The 16,488-nt window shown below is 43.2% G+C and overlaps 1 protein-coding gene across 1 annotated transcript in view; it reads right to left on the reverse strand.

The window, feature by feature from the left end:
• MYH9 (myosin heavy chain 9) overlaps window positions 1-16,488 on the reverse strand; it is a 135,597-nt gene that overhangs the window by 77,748 nt on the left and 41,361 nt on the right. Inside the window, exons 6-12 of the mRNA XM_040359691.1 lie at window positions 13,775-13,867; window positions 11,952-12,015; window positions 7,646-7,744; window positions 5,069-5,212; window positions 2,713-2,808; window positions 1,379-1,497; window positions 1,136-1,288 (exon numbers count right to left, since the gene is read on the reverse strand). Of these exons, the coding sequence (XP_040215625.1) occupies window positions 1,136-1,288; window positions 1,379-1,497; window positions 2,713-2,808; window positions 5,069-5,212; window positions 7,646-7,744; window positions 11,952-12,015; window positions 13,775-13,867 (768 nt within the window). The remainder of the gene's footprint in view (window positions 1-1,135; window positions 1,289-1,378; window positions 1,498-2,712; window positions 2,809-5,068; window positions 5,213-7,645; window positions 7,745-11,951; window positions 12,016-13,774; window positions 13,868-16,488) is intronic.

A 16,488-nucleotide genomic window follows, 5' to 3' on the forward strand; every position in this document is an offset into this window, starting at 1 on the left:
GCAGCTCCGTTAGTTTTTTTTATTTTATACAGACTGGGAGTGTGAATATGCTTAGCGGCTGTGGATTGGTTTTCTTACGTTTAAAACCTTGTTCGGACACTCTTCATTGGTAGCCAACAAGACATCTATATATAGTGAATTGGCTTGCATCAGCGCTCTTAAAACTGCCGGTCTGAGCTTAGGATTGACATTTGGGAGGCAGAGACGCAAGGCCACACACTTTCAGCAGCTATACACACCCTCTTACCTGCTTTCACTTTGTTTTTCACATTCACTGTGCCAGACTTTCAGCTAAGGGAGAGAGCACAGAAGGGAGTGGATACACCCTTTTGCAAAGCAATACAGGGGAGGCAAGTTCATGCATGCGTGTCTTCTCCAGTTTGACACTCAAAAAGGGGGGGTTATCCTTCTATATGTATCCCCATGTCTGGTAAAGTCTGAAGCAGAGGAGGAAGCACTTCTAGATGTCAAACTAAGCTCACATGCTCAATGCAAATAAGCTTTATAAAAATGGTACAATTTGATTGTTTACGCTGTTCTAAGTGTAAAACCTGTGGCCGCAGCTCTTTAACCATGTGATTGGCTGTGTCCAATCACAGCCGGTCACATGTAAACATGGAAATGCAGGTAATCAGCACTCCTCACCTCACACTGAAAGTGTGTGAGGAGGAGAGCTGATCAGCGGCATCTCCTCAGGACATCTAGGGATGTAACCAGGGCACTGATCATCAGTGCCCCGATTACAATTAAGCGCCCATCAGCACCATCAGTGAAGGAGAAAAATTACTTTACAAAATTTACTAACAAAATCAAGAAATTTTCAAAATGTGTTTTTTAAAAAACCCAGAAGTGATTAAATACCACCAAAAGAAAGCTCTTTGTGTGAAGAAAATTATTAAAGTGTCACATGGTTACAGTGTAGCATGACTGTGCAATTGTCATTCAAAATGCGACAGCTCTGAAAGCTAAAACATGGCCTGGGCAGGAAGGGGTGTAAGTGACCTGTATTGAGGTGGTTAAAGTCTATAATTAAAGCCCAATTGGGTATCCAATTTAATTGCCAATGCAGCTTTTCAAACATAATTGTATGAACAGCCCCCATGCCAGATAGGTATGAATGAAGTTGACAATTTACCTCAAATATTTCAAAGCCTGCAATATCCAGAATGCCAATAAATGAAGCACCTTGCCTCTTCGTTTTGTCTAAAGCTTTGTTGATACGCATGACAAGCCAACGGAACATACGCTCATAAGTTGCTTTAGCAAGAGCCTCTATTGCAAAGTCCGCCTAAAAGGAAAGAAGGATGTACATGTAAAAAAAATGAAAAAAGCTAAAACAATTATATTGACCAATTCTATAACTGGATAAAATATTCACCTGTTCTTTGGTCTGGGCTTTCTGTACATAGTCTCGTCCAACCTTAATGCGGGGCATGAGGATCGCTCGTGTAAAGTCATTCACATTAATGCCCAAAAGGTGGCACACTTTCTGGGCAGCTATAAAAAAAAAAAAAAATATAAAAAAAAAATGAGTGTGTATATATTATACACACACAATCTCCCAACAGACCATAGATTAAGGTGTTGGTTTATTTCATGTGCAAAGAAATCATTTCCTTCAAGTATGGCGTGAGCGCTTTATTAATCTTGTAACTAAAATCTTCGGTATCCTACAAAGCTTTAGCATGATTCAAATCTTTATACGTCTGCATTGTGTGTCAACTCGAGCTGTGCACATATTGTGCATTTGTTTTGGGGTATTCAATGCAGTTTTAATGAGCACATTCATGCAGGTATGCCTTCTTGGTGCATGTATGTTTGTGGAAGACTCACAGGAAATTAATGTACAAGAGTAGAAAAATGTTTAACCACTTGCTGCCCATATAACATACAGCGGCAAGGTGGCACTGCTGCGCCGGATTACGTAGCCTAGCACGCGACCCCTCACTTACGGGTCTGGGGTGCAGCACCCACCGATAAATCAGCACAGAGGCAGAACGGTGATCTGCCTATGTAAACAAGGAAGATCAGGAGGGAAGGCATAGATCCTGTATTCCTGGGCGGGAGGACAGCAGTGGGGGTGTGATCAAAATTGCAAGCGTTTAGAGCATGCATGCTCCAAAACGCACGCCACTCTCCTGGTGATGTTCAGCTCGTCCTATCTCCCACTGCCCTGGAGCTCCGCACACCTCCAGCATGGCTGGCAACGTGAGACGCCACAGACTCCAGCCCTCCACTTGGATAGACCCCATACAGCGTGACTGATCCTTATATGCTGCGCTACATTTTTTATCTTGCGAGTACCTTCCTAAACGCGATACCTTTTTAATGCTGCACTTAGATTGGCGTGCTTTTACTTTTCAACAGGCAGGGAGAACTACAAAAAAAAAAAAATGCAACCGGACACAGCATTCCGACAATGGACACACTTATGCTATTGGAGATGAACTTCACTTTCTGCCTGGGGAAACAGTCATCAACTAGTGCGTTAGGGGAAATCGCTCTAAAAAAAGCCTAACCATTTTATTGATAAATCTGTTCAAAATTCTACCCATCTATGGTTTGCTTATGATTCACGATAATGTAGAGCAACTTCTTGGAAGAATGCATCTCCAAGATATTGACATTTTCAATATTTTTTTTTTTCTTGGCAGAAGACAACACAGAAATTGTTAGTAATATTAAACCCACACCAATTTAGGAGCCCATTACCTGTGTTATCAGGCATGGAAGCCTGATCTGTGTTGCGCTCCTTCTTAAATGCAATGTTTCCCAGCTGCAGGACTCCAGCAATCACTCGCAACAATCCTGGTGGGGAGAGAAGAAAAATAGAGCGTCATTAGTTCAAAGGCCATCTATAACACAGACATCATGTAGGAAGATTCAAAAGATGGGGTCTGTCAACTTTTATAAACATTGAAATTTGAAGATATAGTTATGGCAGCAGCTAGCTACCATAACCCCGGTATCTTCAGCAGGTGGCCCACTTTCAGATAAAAGTGCCCACTGTGGCAGATCACCGCACGGTCACTTCCATTAGGGCTGTCAGGAAGAGGCCCTTGTCCTCATCAACATGGGGACAAGGTGCTTTAGGGTGGCGCAGTGCCCCTTCTGCCCTAAAGCACCAACCCCCCCCATGTTGACGGCATGTGGCTTGGTATGGTCTAGGAGGGGGCGCTCGCTTGCCCCCTTTCCCGACCTGCCTGTGTGCTTGGATGAGGGTCTGGTATGGATCTGTGGGAACCCCCCACACCATTTGGTGTGAGGTGTTCCCCTTAAGATCCATACCAGACCGAAGGGTCTGATATCGTCCGGGGGGGGGGGGGGGGGAGACGACAAGATTCTCAGCACACGAGTCGCCCCGCAAGTCGGATCATCTTGATCAGACTTCTGGTGCGACCTCTATTTAAATCAATGGGCTCCCATAGGGAACCATTGATTTTAAATAGAGAAAGAACCGCCGGACGAGGCTTAAAACAGCGTTAAGCCTCGTTAAATCATGTTAACACCTTTTGCCGGCGTCTGGCATCTTTACAGCACCACTGCTGGAGCTTCAGAACACACTGGTCCTGGTCGCTTCTGTCAGCCAATGGAACATAGTCAAGTGGGGGCCCATCATTCCCTCACTCGACATGCTGTCCATCAGGGGAATGGACTGTCTCTGCCGCTACCGATAGCTCGTGTAAGCAGTGGAGATGACCAGGACACGGGAAGGGCACCTCTCCCGCTGCCAATTAAAGTGATCTTGCGGCTAATCCGCTGCAGAGATCACTTTCATCTTAAAAAGCGGACTGCAGGTTGTTGCAGTCTTCTGCCATAAGAATGGTATTTAACGTCAAAGAAAACATAACTACTGCGGGCAGTATGGAAGTGATTAAAATAATTCCAAAATCAAACTGCTTACCTGAATACATTCCGGTGTAAAAAAAAAAAAAAAAAAAGCCCAATAACTGTTCCCATCCATTCCCTAAATACCAACTTGCCTTCTCACCACTGCAGCACTGTCCCAGATTGCAGCACTGCTCTCCTCTTCCTGGACAATATTGAGGGCAGTGGCTCCATAGACTCCTGCTGCCGTCACTCAAGCTACTTTGAGGGAGAAGGGGCATGTGTCCATGGGGGGGTTCAAAAAAGGAGCTTAGGGGGCCGTTCTGGGCAAAATCGTTGCACAGATTAGGAGAGTATACATTGTGACGTTGTGCGATTTCCATTGACATCAGTGCAGCAACCCACACAGATGTCTCTGAAATCGCCCCCAAAGTCAGGACTGACCTGCTGAAATGAAATTGAGCGTTCAACAGAACTCACACAATTTCATTCCCGCTGTTGGTGTGAACCAGGGCTAAAAAAGGTACAATTCTCAAAGCTGAAAATTGAGCTTGGGCAAGAAGTGGATAAAGTGGCCAGGATTGAATCAGTTAAAGGGCCAATTAAAAAATAACCATTGGACGCTCCTGTGACAGTATGAGAATACAAGGAGCATAGCTGGGGAGGAGGGACATAGAACTACCACCCTATAGCAGAAAGGGTCAGAATAATAAACTTAATGTTACTAAACCCAGGACCATGCATTCCCTATATCTGGTCTCCTACAGTTCCCAGAACAGGAAATGCAGTAATTTTCATAAATATAAACTGCTAAATACCTTTTCTCATCAGCAGCATAGCAGTCTTGTGACTTCAGTGTCATTAATGCTTGGAGGAATTTTCATTCTCCTCTGACTGTCCTATGAGGCTGCAGGACACCTGATCCTCTGTCTGGCCAGTGCAGAGTTGGGAGAGTGCATGTGAACAGCACAGGGCCAGAAAAAAAAAAAAAAAAAAACACCCCTCAAGAAACATCAAACTGAATGTAAAGAGTGCCTCCAAGGCTCTGTTCCAACAGGAGATGGATTGCGGACAGTGGAAAAAAGGGGAGGAACAGAAAGCAGGACCAGCGTTTTTTTTTTTTTTTTTAAACACAATGTGCAGGATTAACCCCCTAGTTTCCACAGTGAGTATAACAAGCATGCTTTACAGCATATCACAGACCAATTCTGTAGTGAACTGTACATGCATAAACACCTACCAATTTGCTCCTCATCAGGAATTCCCATGATCTTCATTGCTTCTAAAGTTTCTTGAAAAAGTTCTTTGTCTTGCTGACCAGGAATTGTAACATGGCCATTAGAAAGGAAACGATATTTATTGTATGCCTCTAAAAGGAGATCATCTGCAAGAGAGTTGCAAATCACAGCTTAGAATAATATTTTTTTGCAAACATTTAGTAACAGTTTACCTACAGTTTGGGTTGCCCCATTGCCAGGGGCAAGTTGCTAAAGACAGTGATAACCCTTACTGGCAAGCCAGACAGAAATCTTGGCATCACTGAATTTTAGAATGACGGCGTGTAAATGGTTGTTAAAATAAGCGCTTCTCTGGCCCATATGCACAAAGGAACTATGGTCCTACATTTGCAGTCCAACCAATTGAAAAAGTGTTCAGTTTGGTTAGGCTCATCCACTTTGCTTCTTGTAGCCTAGCCACTGGGAAAGTAAGCAATGCAACCATCAGTAAATTACTACTGCTGACCAACACACACAGCTAAGCAGTGGATTGACTAAAGCAATACTGTGGGTGGGGGACCCCAACATTTGTATGAACTACATTGAAAAAAAAGAAAAAAAAAGAAAAAAAAAAAGAGTCAGACCTGGAATCTTTAGACCATTTTCAGTGGATGCTTTTCTGAAGTGTCTGGTTCGATCACATGATCTCTCCAGCTTCAGTGTAGAGATCGCCAGCAACAGCTGTAGAGTCTGAGCAACGACATCACCCAGGCTTGCTATGGGGCATCTGTTATTAGCTGCTCCTCTACACTGAAGCTGGCACTGGAAGCTAGTTGTGTGATTGAAACAACTTCAAAATAGATAAGGTATAGACAACTCCACTTTTACAGAGCAGATTGAATAGCCTTAAAGCAGGATTTTTTCCAACATGGTATACTTTCATGTACAAAGAAAAGTGTAGCGCTAAATAAATATGATATGAAAGATATCCTAAATGGATATCATAATTAGCATTACAAAATTAGCAATTAACACCATATGTGACCACCGTGCTGCAAAGTATTAAACAAACTAAAGTGCCAATCACATAAAAAAAGTCCAATATATTCAGTGACTGAAAAAATTTGATAGAAGATCCACCACCAAATGTCTGAAGGCTTACCAGAAAGATTGAACCCAGATGAGCATATACTCACTAGGGCAGGGATATGCAATTAGCGGACCTCCAGCTGTTGCAAAACTACAAGTCCCATCATGCCTCTGCCTCTGGGTGTCATGCTTGTGGCTGTCAGAGTCTTGCTATGCCTCATGGGACTTGTAGTTCTGCAACAGCTGGAGGTCCGCTAATTGCATATCCCTGCACTAGGCCAATCTAGCTTGTTAAGAGGTCATGAAGACCCAATAGGAATATTTTAGATATCTTGATGTACCATAGGTCCTGAAGCCTAGCATAAAACTCAGCCCAAAGGGTACAGGAGGTTCAACGAAGAGGCTCCAAATTTAAAGTATCATGTCAGGGTATCCATTCAGTGCATATTAAAAGAGGAAGGAAAAAGGGGCGCACATAGTGTAATTCTGCGGATTATTCAATAGTATTTATTAAAAGAAAGGACTACACTCACATTTGCAGTGATGTTAAAAGCCCTCATAAAATCATAAACAGTGCCATCAGTAGTCCTTTCTGACACGTTTCGTTCTAGGGAACATCTGGGGTACTGATCCACTGTTATACACACACACACACACACACACACACACACACACACACATACATAGGTATAGAGACCCCCAGACAAATTATGGCTCCAATGGGAAAGCCGCAAAAATGAGCCTTCCCTCTTCCGAGTTCTCTAAAATGGCGACCACGGCTTGCATTCCAAGCCTCCTTATGGCTATAGTTAAAACAGGAAGTAATGGACTTTTAACACCATCCAAGACTATTATTTCAATCATAGATAATTAAAATGTAGTAATGGTATATTAAAATTGGCCAGTATGTGTCCAATATGAAAATAAATCTGAATATACCCTATGCAGGGTGTAAATGCTAAACTGCACAGTGGCACACTGTACTTGGAAGTGGGCGTGCGCTCCAAGCCTCATAGTGGTACAAGAGCCCGCAATACGCTGTACGTGCGGCCAAGATCACTGAATATATTGGACTTTATGCGATTGGCACTTTAGTTTGTTTATTTAATACTTTGCAGCACGGTGGTCACATATGGTGTTTTTTGTAATACCAATTATGATATCCATTTAGGATAGCTTTCATATCATATTTATTTAGTGCTACAATTTTCTTTGTACATTTTATTTGCAAACTCTTGATCAATTTTGCTGTGTTATCTGCTGTAAGTCTTCACTATTTAGACATTTCTACTTTTAGAAAAAGAACCCATGAACAAGCCATTTTCTCCCCAGCATGCAGGCAGATAACTGAAGTCTATTAGAATGCAGCAGGTACAAGGACACCTGTACAACTGTAACATGGCCTAAGACAGGAACCACCCACCCCGCCCCCCCCAAAAAAATAAATAAAAAACTTCTTGGTAGACTTCGAGACATAAATTTACAAAAAAGGAGTGGGGGAAAATACCTACTTTTCAAGTGTTCTCCAGCACCAGACATCAGGTAGTAAAATATATGGAATGCTCGTTCTTCTTTGGCCTGGCGAATTGCACGTGATTTTTCCAGCAAGTCTGGAACTCAGTCAAGGGAAAAGACAAATACACATTCAAGAATAGAAGTATACCAGCTTAAGAATGTATTGCACCAAGTAACCAATACTATGAAGGTCTCAGAACAGCAGGTACTACGTACAACCTATTCTGCCAGGGGAGGCAGAAAGCGCAAGTGCAAACTAAACTGCACTTATACAGCATTGAGATTTGAAACAAAAATAAAAAAAAATAAAGTGTATGTTAGATTTGTGGCAGGCACCCTAGCAAATTCTGTAGATTCTTCTTTATTGCAATACTAAACAGTTTTCTAAAAGCCAATGACCCCAAAGGGAGGGAAAAAAACACATTAAAAAGCGGATAGATTTGAACTTGGCCAAAAAATGGAATCATAACAGATGCCAATGTGACCTGAAAAGGCAATGCTTGAATTAAAGGGGTGTTCCAGGCATTTTTTGTGTTTATTAAAAGTCAGCAGCTACAAAAAGTGTAGGTGCAGGCTTTTAATAAACACACTCGCCTGCTCCACATTCCAGCAACGTGCCTACCGGGGCTGGCTCCTCTCCCCCCCTCTCCGGCTGGCTTGTTCATCCTAAGTGTGGGCACCCGGCCGTGACAGCTTTCGGCTTCACGGCCGGGCACCCACTACGCATGCGGCGCTCTCTCATTGGACAGGCGATCGCATGGGACCTGTCATGTGTCCCAGGCGATCGCCTACTGCAGCCCCTCCCTGTAGGCGATTAAGCTATTCGCCTACGATGCCCCTCGGCGGAAGGAGGAAGTGGGACAGGAAGTCCCACTCCTCCTGAAGCCCCCACTAACCCCCCAAAAAAAAAATTACATGTCAAATGTGGCATGTAAGGGGGTGAGGAGTGGGTTAAGCGGAAGTTCCAATTTTGGCTGGAACTCCGCTTTAAGTTTTATGCTTTGATTACTTTTAAACACAACATAAGGTTTGTAGTGATCGGTTATCTTCATGTAAACATCAGGGAAATAAATAGATTGCACACAGTGTACCAACCCTATACAGCAGGGGTAGGCAACCATTCTAGACCAGGCTGTGGCACTTTTTGGTAGAAAAGTCCTTCAAACCCCCAAACATAAGTTTTTTTTTATTTAACAGAAACCCTATGGAAATATATATGCGACTTACACGCATTAGTTTCTGTGGGTGAGCATGGAGGGATAGGGTGCTTTAACAAATTTGTATTGTTACACTGTCCTTTTTTTGGATCACTTTTATTCCTATATACACGGCAAAAAGACCCCAAATTCCTCCTTTACTTATTTTTTGCTCTTAAAGGTAAATAGATTTTTTGTATTAAAGTCAACTTCCAACCTGGATTGAAAAGTCATTCTGGTCCTCCAAAGCCATAGGAGCGATCTACTTTGATCACTTCTGGGACTACTCAGTCGGATCATTCCACGGTCTCACTAGTTTGAATGGCAAGCCCAAATAACACCAGCCAGTGAGTGAGCAGGGGGTGGCAACCCCTTCTGCTACTTCTGAAAACGTTCCATCGCATCATGAGCCACACGGAATGCTTTCACAAGAAAGCCAGCCACCAGATGAAGAAAGATGTTTAAAGAGGTGGAGATCTACCTGAACATGGGAGAAGTCAATATCACTTGTGAATGAGACCCTCATTGCATTCGAAAGCAGCACCCTTAGGGCTCACAAAGTTGGGGGGTGGTAAAACCCTGCAGTTGAGTTTACAGCCCCCCCAATGCCTCCCAGGTTCACATCACACAGCAGGAATTAAACCCTGTTGCTTTTGGTGGGTGCTACTGCCTGCTTTATTTGACCCATTCAAGTAAATGGGTCCACTCTGCATTTGTCCCCCAACTGCATGCCTCTGTGGGGGCCGAGAGGTTAAAGCAGGTGGTCAGAAAGCAACACAAAGCTGCCTGCTTTAACACCTTGTTTGCTGTACTGCACAAGGTTGCAGGGCTCTTGCAGAGTGGCGTCATTCACTTGAATGAGTCCATGCTTGGCAGGTGCTACACCCACCAACCATGACTGGGCATATAATGCCTGCTGTGACATGTTTTTGCCACTGCAGCTAAAGGGGGCAAGTTGAGGCAGGGGTGGTTAAAACCCATGTCTTAACTATGGTGTTTTACCACCCCCCAAACTACAAATGTAAATGAACCCTTACTGTTCTGAGCCCCCTATAGGCTGCTTTCACAACGTGTTGTGGTTTACCTGCACCAGGGGTGCAGTGCATCAGTGACTTCCCTGGGTTAGCTGCACTTTGCAATAGACCATTATATTCTGCAGGTGTGGTGCACTTTCTGAAAGCGCATCAAATACGCCTGCATTCAGTAAGTGCACCACACATGCAGGATAGAATAAAAGTCTATGGCTAAGCGCAACAAATCTGCAGGTACACTGCAATGCACCCATGGTGTGGGTAAACCACAGCGCATTAGTGTAAAAGCAGCCCTCTATTATACCCAGTGTATTGCTACACACTGACCTGAAGATCTGTCCTGCTGCTGGCACCACTCGAGACCGCACTGTCATTCTTTGGCGTTTTGTCGCTGGTGCCTGGTCCCCCCCCCCCCCACTTGTTCCTCTGGGGGCTTCTTAGGCGTGGCTCCTTTGAGTTGGGTGTTTCTTCTTTGGGGAGGTGGGAACAATCACAGAACCCCCCGGAACATCTACCTGATTTTTAAACAACTGTTTTGGCTATGATAAGACCCATTTCATTCCTCAGTGTTAAATGTAGTATTAATGTTATATTTATTTTGGTGCACAATGAAATGTTACGAAAACTGAGATTTTGAATGCATCTCTTTAGACCAAACTATCCCCTAAAAGACCATATATGCACAGGTCGAAACGCATTGAATTGCCACACAGTTTAACATTGTGTAATGGAATGCCATGTATATCTTTGTTTGTATTGCTGTACTATGGCAAATGTATTGTACTGTATAGCCAGAATCTACATTTCATATGTATTATGACATTGTAACTTTGTTTTAATAAAGCCATTTTATTTATTCTCTTGATCTTGTTACACTACAGCTAAAAAAAATCCTGGGGGGGATTCTTATTTTTTCACTCTGGAGACCGCTAGCAGGAATAAGAGGTGGTGTGCTGTTGGTGTCACTCCACCTGGGACAGGAGCCAGCACTTCAGAGGCATCAGGTTATGCAGCTCTTGCTCCCTACTATATGGGATGGCGGGTCAGCAAGCCCAGACTGCGATCTACCAGTCCCCTGACCACAATCTCTACGGATTGCTAACCCCACCACTATACAATATACTATCCTTATGAATGCAAGCAGATCAATATATTCACCCACCACTCTAAACTACATAGAGTGGTGCCCGACTATCGCTCTACTAAAAATTGCAAACTAGTTTAAACATCAGCCTCGCTTACTTGGCAGACAACATACTGCCACAAACCTAAAAATATTTGTTGCTAGATCATTGATAAATCACGCCAACTTTACTAGCCTGCATGAATACATCCTTAGGATTTGTTGCAGGCAGACTCCAAGAGTATTCTTTCATACCACCCAATATTCACTGATGTTTTGAGGAAAGTAACATGACAACTAGCTTCTGTCAATAAATAGGTTTTAAACCAAGAATCATTTCCTAGATGCATGTTACTAATGGATTTATTAATAGCCCTGTAAAGCAAAGAAGAGAAAAAAAAAATGTTGTACTGTTCTGCAGAGACTTCTAGTAGGATACAGGCTGAGCTGTCCACGATGGCTGCAGTGTGCAGGAGAGGAAGCCAGCAACGGAAGGCACATAGCAATTATGGGCGACGTCACCAGGCATTTCACAGCCGTTGTCAGTTCTCTCACCTGCACATAGCATCCGCCGCTGGAGACCAGAATAGACTTTCCTGCCCTGAAAAAAAAATCTGTTTATGAAGGGGCTGGGGAGCTTGTTTGCTACGCAAACTTAAGATTTCAACACAGATTTACTAGACCTGGAGAGTGCAAAATCTGGTGCATAGACACCGATCAGTTTACAGGTTTTTGGTCAAAGCCAATTGGCTACCATGCATAGCTGCACCAGATTGTGCACTCTCCAGTATTAGTAAATCAACCACATTGTTCCAAAGGGTTAAAGATGTAGAAACTGATCCCCTGCACTGTACTTTGATGAGGAAACCTAACCTGTCCTTGGGACAGACTCACTCTGAACAATCAATCTACAATGAAAGCCTTCTGAGAATGTTTTTTTTTTTAAGGATACAGGTTTCAATATTTGCTCCCACAATGTAGCCGTTGACATCAAAGTTAATGCGAATGAATTTACCCTAAGGGGGAAGAAAAACAAAAAAAAAAACAAACACGTTATAATTTCTGCAAATACATTTTTATAGATCGGAAAGACCATGTAAAAAAAATGCACACATACCTTTTCAAAATATTAAAGTGGTTGTAAAGGTTTGAGTTTTATTTTCTAAATACAGGGGGTCCCAGACTTGGGAACGTAATAAGGACTGAATGTTTTTCGTAAGTGAAATCTGTTGGGAACACTGCTTGTAAGTGTAACTTCCACCTGTGCAGGTGATGTGAGATGTTTCAGGCTCTTCTGGCCATGCAGTACTGCAGTGTAGAATGTGGCAAGATAGCTGCTCGGAGGAATCCGGACCAATGTGAAGCACAAGCAGCTGGCATTGAGGCCCGTTCGCAAGTCAGTGACTCCCTGTAGGTCCTCTTACCCTTTTTCCTTAGATTTCCCTTCTGAATGTTTTTTTTTTTCTTTGTCTGAATTTCTCACTTCCCGTTTCTCCTCAGTAAGCTTGCCCCCATCACCCGAGCCATTCTGTCTGGGGGTTAGTCAGTGTGCTCGCCCCCTCCCTTGGAACTTCATCTCCCTGCAGAGATGTAGTCCCAAGGGAGGGGGGCGAGCATGTAAACTAACCCCCAGGCAGAATGGCTCAGATAATCGGGCAATCTTACTGAGGAGAAACAGGAAGTGAGAAATTCAGACAAAGAAAAAAACCATTCAGAAGGGAAATCGAAGGAAAAGGGTAAGTGACCCAACAGTGCACTAGCTTAAAGGAACCCATTTAGAAAAAAAAACCTTTACAACCCCTTTAAACGTTTCACCTTAGAGTATAGAAACAATCTATGCTCCAATACCCCCCCCCCCCCCCCCCATTTTGCTTAAAGGAGCCCAATTCGATCCAGCGATGTGCACAAGCACAGCAGCTCAAGCCACTGTCTCTCCTCATTGGACAGATTGAAAGCAGGAGTCATTGGCAGCGGCGGACCTGCAACAGAAAGTGATCTACAGCAGGACCAGAGGCTGCCATTGTCAATCTCCAAAACTGGAACTAGCAGTGTTTAATAGTCTCAGCTTAATCAGTCTGACATGTTCCTTGGGACAGTCAATTGGCCTCCATATTCAGTAAATTTAGACATAAAGCATCAAAACACCTAAACGAGAGCAAGTCATTTTTGCACGTGATGCATTAACATTTTCATGAGGTCAGAAGTGACTGAACAAATTGGACATTCTCTTTATTGGTCTTTTTGGAGTTTGCAGTGTAATGTTAAAATAGGTTTAAAGTTGTTGTACAACCACCTTTCCCTACAGGCAAGCCTATATTGAGGATTACCTGTAGGTACTGCAAATCTCAAACCTCCACGGTTTAGGAAATATTCACCATTTATGCCGACATAATCGGCGCATGCGCACTGAGGAAAGGGCACGATCCGTGACGTTTCTATAGTGCTTGTGTCGTGAACGTCGGCTCACGCATGCATGAGTGGGAGTGACATCACGCCTCTCCGGCCAATGGAGCTGGAGTCCACTGCCCCAGAAGGAAGAGTGGTTGAAGTTGAACACGATTAGACAGCGCTGACATCGCGGGCTTCTTCTGCAGGCAAGTGGCACATAATGGGCTAGTATGCAATGCATACTAGCCCATTATGCTTTTACTTTGCGGGGAACAAAGAGCAAGTAAGAGTGTGTCTGGGTAAATTTTTTGTTATAATTTAGTGTATTTGCAATAGATTTTTCCCTCGCTCCCCATGTTTTTTTATTAAACTCAGCAAGAGACTTACAAATCTAGAGGAGTTGTCATTTTTGACAGTCTTGGCATTTCCAAAGGCTTCAAGAATTGGATTAGCTTGCAACAACTGTCGCTCCAGTTCACCCTGAAACAATATTTGAAAAATTATGAAAAATGTTATTAGTCACTTTAAAGTAAAACTGCCCATGTGGCTCAAACCCGGTTTGCTTTAAAGGATATCTGGTTAACATTTTCAGCAGGTACAGAAAATCTTGTTAAAAAGTGCAAGTCATTTTTACATTTCTGTGATCCAAGGACCCCAAACAATGTTCCCTCTCCTCTAAATCACCAATCCCCCACACCAGCCTGAATTGACACTGTGCAGGTCACATGCAAATTCAGCCATACAAACCGGACTTGTGACTTTTTTCAACCCAACTATGTAAATTGCATCGCATTCGCACCAAAATGGTGCAGAACTTTTTTGGTCCGCAATGGAATCATGTTCACACCCATGTGATCCGATTCCTGTGTTTGATACTGCAATCCAATCTGGGGGTTTCATTAACACCTCCAGTGGTTTGCAGATGTCATTGTGAACCAGTGTGCAATTCAGTTGCGATGCGAGAACCGGGTATGAATGACAGGACTAAAGCCTAACAGTAATGGCTGGTTAAATATAAACCGGCCAACATTCCGCCCATGTTTACTGGAGTCGGTCCAACAGAGGGCATGACTAAAAAAAAAAAAAGTCTGCCGATTGGCTCCCGATAAGCACTTTTAGCCAATGGTGTCCTCCATGTCTAGAACACAATAGAACAGCATGGGAGATCGCTGAACTAATGGATAGCAAGAACAGGGTCTCCTCCCGAGATATATTTGCACAGATTCCCCCATCACAGTGTTGACTGGGCAATACCTTCTACCGAGCAATTGGCTTCTCCTGGAGTGGAAGCCATCCCCGCTTGGAGAAGACCGTGATCACTAGCAGCTGCTTATGACCAGACCCTTTCATTCAGTGTGGTGAAATAAAGAGTTATTTCTTCACAGCAACAAAAGGTTCCTTTAAGCTAGTGCATCGCCGTTTACACTGAGTGGCTGCTATATGAAGGTGTCTCACTGCTGCTAGCCCTACCAACATTGAAAACGTCCATTAGTGACGAAACGCGTCTGGGAGGCTGCGTCAGTGACGTCACCACGCCAAGGAGGAGGGCTCCTCAAGCCGGCCGGCTTTACTTTTACTGTTACACGCTGTTTTTATTCGTACTGATGTAAGTACATTACTTTTAAATAAATTTCCTTATCCTGCGGTATTACGCTATTGTGCCCCTTCTTTGATATATGTGTCTGGATCGCTTGATTGCTATTGTCCTGAGCGGGGGGTAACGAGAGTGAACCGCAACTTCTTTCCAACCCAATGCTGAGGCTTGGATCTCGCTGCTTAAATACAAGTGTTTCCACCCTGAAGTATCTAGAGGATTGAAAGGCCGTGGCTGGGCTATAGCCAAATGCATTAAAGGCTTGCCGTTTGGTAAGCAGCTTATTCTTACGGTGGAGGATTTGCACTAAAAGCATGCATGTCACCTGGGTGTTCGTGGTTTGACCAACTTTAAGAACTTAGTGTCATTCATCAAGCAAACCAAAGGCTCTATCCGATACTATTGTCTTCCAGGAGATTATATCAATTTTCATTGATTGACATTTATTTTGTATTTAGATTGGCGCGGCTATTTATATTATATATTGCTTTGTTTTTTCCAACGCCAGCTGCTGCCTATAGACTTTGTGTGTGAAGCGCGGTTTTTTGTTTTTCCATGCTTATGATGATCGCAAGGGAATCCGGTAAGCTGGTTGTACCCAAGTTGATTTGATCAACTTGGTACATTCAGCCTGCCCTTTAATGGCTCAAATCTCGGCTGGTTCCTGCTGAGCTGACCGAGGTGCAGTCTATGCCCTGCCTAGGTAAGCTGCAATATTGAAGTTGTTTTTGGGTTTAACTTTACCACCACCCACACATCCGAGCTAGAAAGTAAAATATGGAGGCAAAAATTACTAAGCACCAGCACCAAAACATTGGGAGAGAACATGGCCCTAAGTAAACTACAACTTGAGCAACTCTTTGCTATCCCGTGAAAGTTTCTCCTTTTCCCTATATCAAAAGAGGCAGGGGAGCCAAGGAAAGGCAAAGGGGAGGAAGGTAAAGTGACCCTGTGGCCTTGTCCTACATTGGCAAACAGGTTTACTTTAAAGTAGAAGTCTACCCTAAAACTAAAATCCCTGCATCTAGAGACATCCACGATCGAACAACATCATATCTAGAGATTATACACACACACACACACACACTTTTTTTCCAGGGTTAGTGCTAGCTCATGCATGTCTAGATGCAGAGATTTTAGTTTTATTGTGGACTTCCACTTTAAGTGTTTAGCCTTTTATGCTTATTTATATGCAGGAATGGTGCTCCTGACTTTTACTCAAATTTAGGTTTATTAAAAGTGTTTTGCACAAATACAATTAGAACACAATGGGACATATAAAAAAAAAAAAAAAAAACACGTTTGCGCTATGCATTAACAAAATGCTTCCACCCTCTACGGGACATGAAATAAGCATGGAAAAAAACAGCTCTGTTCATCTCGGCACACAATATAGCAAAAGAATGCAACCATTAGCTTAGACTCCCATCCATAGAAGTCCCTCAGTTGAAATATGTAACAAATTCAGAGGAATATTGGAAGTACTGTATAAAATTTCTCACTTAAA

Source organism: Rana temporaria, chromosome 7 (genome assembly GCF_905171775.1).
Source record: "Rana temporaria chromosome 7, aRanTem1.1, whole genome shotgun sequence".
Classification (NCBI taxonomy): Eukaryota; Metazoa; Chordata; class Amphibia; order Anura; family Ranidae; genus Rana; species Rana temporaria.